This window comes from Oryza sativa, chromosome 3 (assembly GCF_034140825.1).
Source record: "Oryza sativa Japonica Group chromosome 3, ASM3414082v1".
NCBI lineage: Eukaryota > Viridiplantae > Streptophyta > Magnoliopsida > Poales > Poaceae > Oryza > Oryza sativa.
Genome location: NC_089037.1, coordinates 21,014,097 through 21,018,330, shown reverse-complemented (window position 1 = coordinate 21,018,330; position 4,234 = coordinate 21,014,097). Strand labels below are relative to the sequence as shown.

Genomic DNA, 4,234 nt, shown 5'->3' with positions numbered 1-4,234 from the left:
ATTTTAATACACATTCTGCTTGGAATTCTATTCGGGAATTTCTGGGCGTGACAAGTTGGTATCAGAGCCGACCTTAACCGTAGGACAAGCCAAATGGAAAAACCTAAGAGCCCTCTGAATCTTTTTCATTGCATATGTTCTTTGCAATTGTATTTGTTCCGGGAAAATTGGGATGTGTTCTTGTGGTTCAAGGGAAAAATCTTGGTCGCTCGTTTAAGTGAGATTTGTCAAAACAAGTCAGTCTAGGGTTTTAGTAAAATTATTTGAGATTTATTCGTCAGTCAGTTGGGATTTGATGGGTGAAATGCATTAGGTCCTAGCTCAGGAATATGGGTTGCAAGGTATTTCTGCTTTTATTGTTATTATCAGTATGTATCTAATTTCCCCATTATTTTTATCGTTATGTAAGTCTGTCTTATTTACTCGCTCTCATGCAAAATGATCTATGCATAAAATTTCATTCTTACTCGCTTCTCTTATTTGAGTCCTTTATTGCTTTATTTAAATTTGGATTTGAGCATGCATTGATCCTACTCCTTTGTCTTCTCTCGATGGCCGACCACCCACCCAACCACCGCGGAGAAGGCATGGATGACTTTGTGGCAGAGTTGGCACGTATGACGCTGGTGGTGGGCTACCCCAACGCGCCAGAGTACACGACTGTTCCACCGCTCAGTGGCGAGCTTCCTCACCGTGTCCGCCTGGAGGTCCATGGCTACGTGGGTACCTGCCTAGCTAATATGGTAGTTGAGGCATCCGGAGGCACAGCAGATCACGCCTGTAAGGAGGCAGCATACCTGATGATGGCCAGACTACGGGAGCGCCACAACTACATCTTCCACGACACGGCGTACCGATTTCACCCTCGTCGAGCCAGCGGTGATGATGTCAGTACTTTCCGTCCGACAGCTGGCGAGAACGACACCACCTTTGGTCACATGTGTGCTGTGATGAGGGGAATGGACAGGATGCACTCGGATCTGCACAAGGCGTCCAAGGCCTTGAACGATGGGAAGCTAGTGAGGATCATAGCTCTGAAGGATGAGATGGCACGCCTGAAGAAGGAGAATGCTCAGTTGAAGGGTCTCCCAGCGCCAAGAGGAGTCCGGATCCGCACCACGCCCCGCAAGTTGACGACTGCACCCGTGCGCATCCAGCTTGCGCCCAGGAACCCACCTCCTCCCGCAGTTCCCGCAGCTCCAGTTCCTCCCGCAGTTCCCGCAGCTCCAGTTCCTCCTGCAGTTCCCGCAGCTCCATCTCCAGCCCTAGCTCTAGTTCCAGTTCCAGTGTTAGCTCCTGCGTCCGCTCTCTCCTTCGCTCCAGCATCGGCCGCCAGGGGTCCAGCCAGTGGCAACGGAGGTTGGTTGTCTGCTACTCCCAGTGGCAGCCGCGACCACAGCAGCAGCAGTTCCAGTGGCACAGAGCCGGGCAGTGGCGAGACGTACCTGCCAGACTCCAGGAGCTGCTCAGAGGGACCTGGTGACAGGAGGACGCCTTCGACTCCACCGACCGAAGGAACCGTTCTGAGCATTAGGCTCGCTTTCCATTAGTTTATCGACTGTTTAGCTTTGTCTGTTAGTTTGAGTGTTTAGGTTTGTTCGCTTGGGGGTCAGTCGATGGTCAATATCATGTGCCTATGATATGGCTGTCTTAATAAGGATTTTTGCTTGCTGTTTAAGTGTTTTAATTCAGATCAGAACAATTGCAGTTTAAATTCCTATATAATAAAGCTTAGTTCTTGAGCATCCGTTTTTCTTCTTTTTCCCCGTCTGCTCTTCCTCAAGATGGTCTACACCAGGAATGGTAGCCGCGCAACCGGCGAGGGCAGCAACGGCAAAGAACGCACTGACGGTGTGTATCACAACAGCGATTCCGGCAATGGTCCGCCACCACTCCCCGAGAATCCGACCCTTGCCCAAGTAATGGCTCATCAGACACAGATGATGACAGCTATGATGCAGCAGATGCAGTAGCAGCACCAGCAGATGTACCAGAGGATGTAGAAGCAAGCCGAGCAGCAGCAGCAGCAATTTGGTCCCCTTCCCCCTCAGTCCAAACTGCCGGAGTTTCTACGCGTCAGACCACCCACCTTCTCCAGCACCACCAACCCTATGGAGGCGAATGACTGGCTCCATGCCATAGAGAAGAAGCTAAATCTCCTACAGTGCAATGATCAGGAGAAGGTCGCCTTCGCCACACACCAGCTCCAAGGCCTCGCATCAGCTTGGTGGGACAATCACATGGCCACACGCCCACCAGGCACTGAAGTCACTTGGGCAGAGTTCTGCCACAGCTTCAGGAAGGCGCAGGTGCTAGATGGGGTCGTGGCACAAAAGAAGAGGGAATTCCGAGCACTCCACCAGGGTAACAGGACAGTGACGGAGTATCTCCATGAGTTCAATCGCCTCGCGCGATATGCACCGGAGGATGTCCGCACTGACGCCGAGAAGCAGGAGAAATTCCTAGCAGGTCTGGATGATGAGCTAACCAACTAGTTAATATCTGGAGATTACGCTGACTTTGAGAGGCTGGTTGACAAGGCAATCCGTCAGGAGGATCAGCGCAACAAAATGGATAGGAAGAGGAAGGCGGCGCAGTTCCGGTCCAACCAAGGGAGCCACCATCGACCGCGCTTCACTCCCGGACAGCAGGGTGGACCTACCACCATGATCGTCCGCCAGTACCGCCCTTTCAATGCCAGCAACTTCCATCAGGGCGCCAGTGGTAGCTAGAACTACCATGGAGGTCAGCCCAACCGCAGTGCAACTCCACGCCCACCAATGGCACCAGCACAGTCAGCTCCGTCCGCGCAAGCCAAGAAGGAGACTGGGACAAAGCCAGGGTCCTGCTTCAACTGTGGCGAGCTTGGCCACTTCGCTGACAAATGCCCGAAGCCTAGGCGTGCCGAGCCAAGGTTTGTCCAGGCCCGCGTCAACCACGCATCTGCGGAGGAGGCACAAGCGGCACCAGAGGTCGTACTGGGTACGTTTCCTATTAACTCAATCCCTGCCACAGTACTTTTTGATTCTGGTGCAACGCATTCGTTCATTTCAAAGAAGTTTATCGGGATGCATGGGTTAATAAGAGAGGAACTTAGCACACCAATGCGGGTTCATACCCTAGGGAATAGCTCCACGTCGGTACAATTCAGCCCTTCTATAACAATAGAAATTCAAAGATCACCATTTCTGGCCAACCTCATCCTTTTCGAATCCAAAGACCTAGATGTCATTCTTGGGATGGATTGGCTGACCAAGTTCAAGGGAGTCATTGATTGTACAAATCACCAGACTCACCAAAGCAAGGGGTCTCTTTGAATCAGATTGAGGTGGAAATCCCAGTGGTCACCGAGGAGAAGAATTCGAGGAAATTGGAAGAGATTCCCATAATCTATGAGTACCCAGAAGTGTTTCCCAAAGACCTCACTACCATGCCACCCAAGAGAGAGATTGAATTCCGGATTGATTTGGCACCGGGAACCGCTCCAATTTACAAGAGACCATACAGGATGGCAGCCAACGAGCTAGCAGAGGTCAAGAAGCAGGTTGATGAGCAGCTGCAGAAAGGGTACATTCGACCAAGTACCTCACCTTGGGGTGCTCCGGTCATTTTTGTGGAGAAGAAGGACAAGACGAAGAGAATGTGTGTCGACTATCGCGCACTCAATGAGGTCACAATCAAGAACAAATATCCCTTACCGCGGATCGACGATTTGTTTGATCAGCTGAAAGAAGCTAAAGTGTTTTCTAAGATAGACCTGCGATCAGGCTACCACCAGTTGAGAATTCGGGAAGAGGATATTCCAAAGACAGCCTTCACCACTCGGTACGGGCTATATGAGTGCACGGTTATGTCTTTTGGACTTACCAATGCACCCGCATTCTTCATGAACTTGATGAACAAAATGTTCATGGAATTTCTGGACAAGTTTGTTGTGGTATTCATCGACGACATACTTATCTATTCAAAGTCTAAAGAATAACATGAGCAACATCTCCGTCTGGTACTCGAGAAGTTGAAGGAGCACCAGTTATACGCCAAGTTCAGCAAGTATGACTTCTGGTTGTCTGGAGTCAAATTTCTAGGTCACGTTATGTAACACCCTGAAAATTCGACCGACAAAATCAAAACTCTAAAAATACGGATTTTCAAAAAACTTTTTAAATAATTTGCATCATGCCGATCTTATTCGCCTATTTTATTTGGATTTGATTTCGAAGTTCATTAATCACGA

At 49.9% G+C, this 4,234-nt stretch overlaps 1 protein-coding gene across 1 annotated transcript; it reads left to right on the top strand.

Moving 5' to 3' along the window:
- The first annotated feature begins 2,111 nt into the window (after positions 1-2,111).
- On the top strand, positions 2,112-2,495 carry LOC136355652 (uncharacterized). The gene has a single exon (XM_066308482.1). The coding sequence runs from the start codon at positions 2,112-2,114 to the stop codon at positions 2,493-2,495; it is 384 nt and encodes a 127-aa protein (XP_066164579.1).
- Positions 2,496-4,234: the final 1,739 nt, after the last annotated feature.

What these genes read in the sequence shown, in the direction of transcription:
- LOC136355652 (XM_066308482.1), top strand. Translation starts at nt 2,112, where the DNA reads ATGGAGGCGAATGACTGGCTCCATGCCATAGAGAAGAAGCTAAATCTC.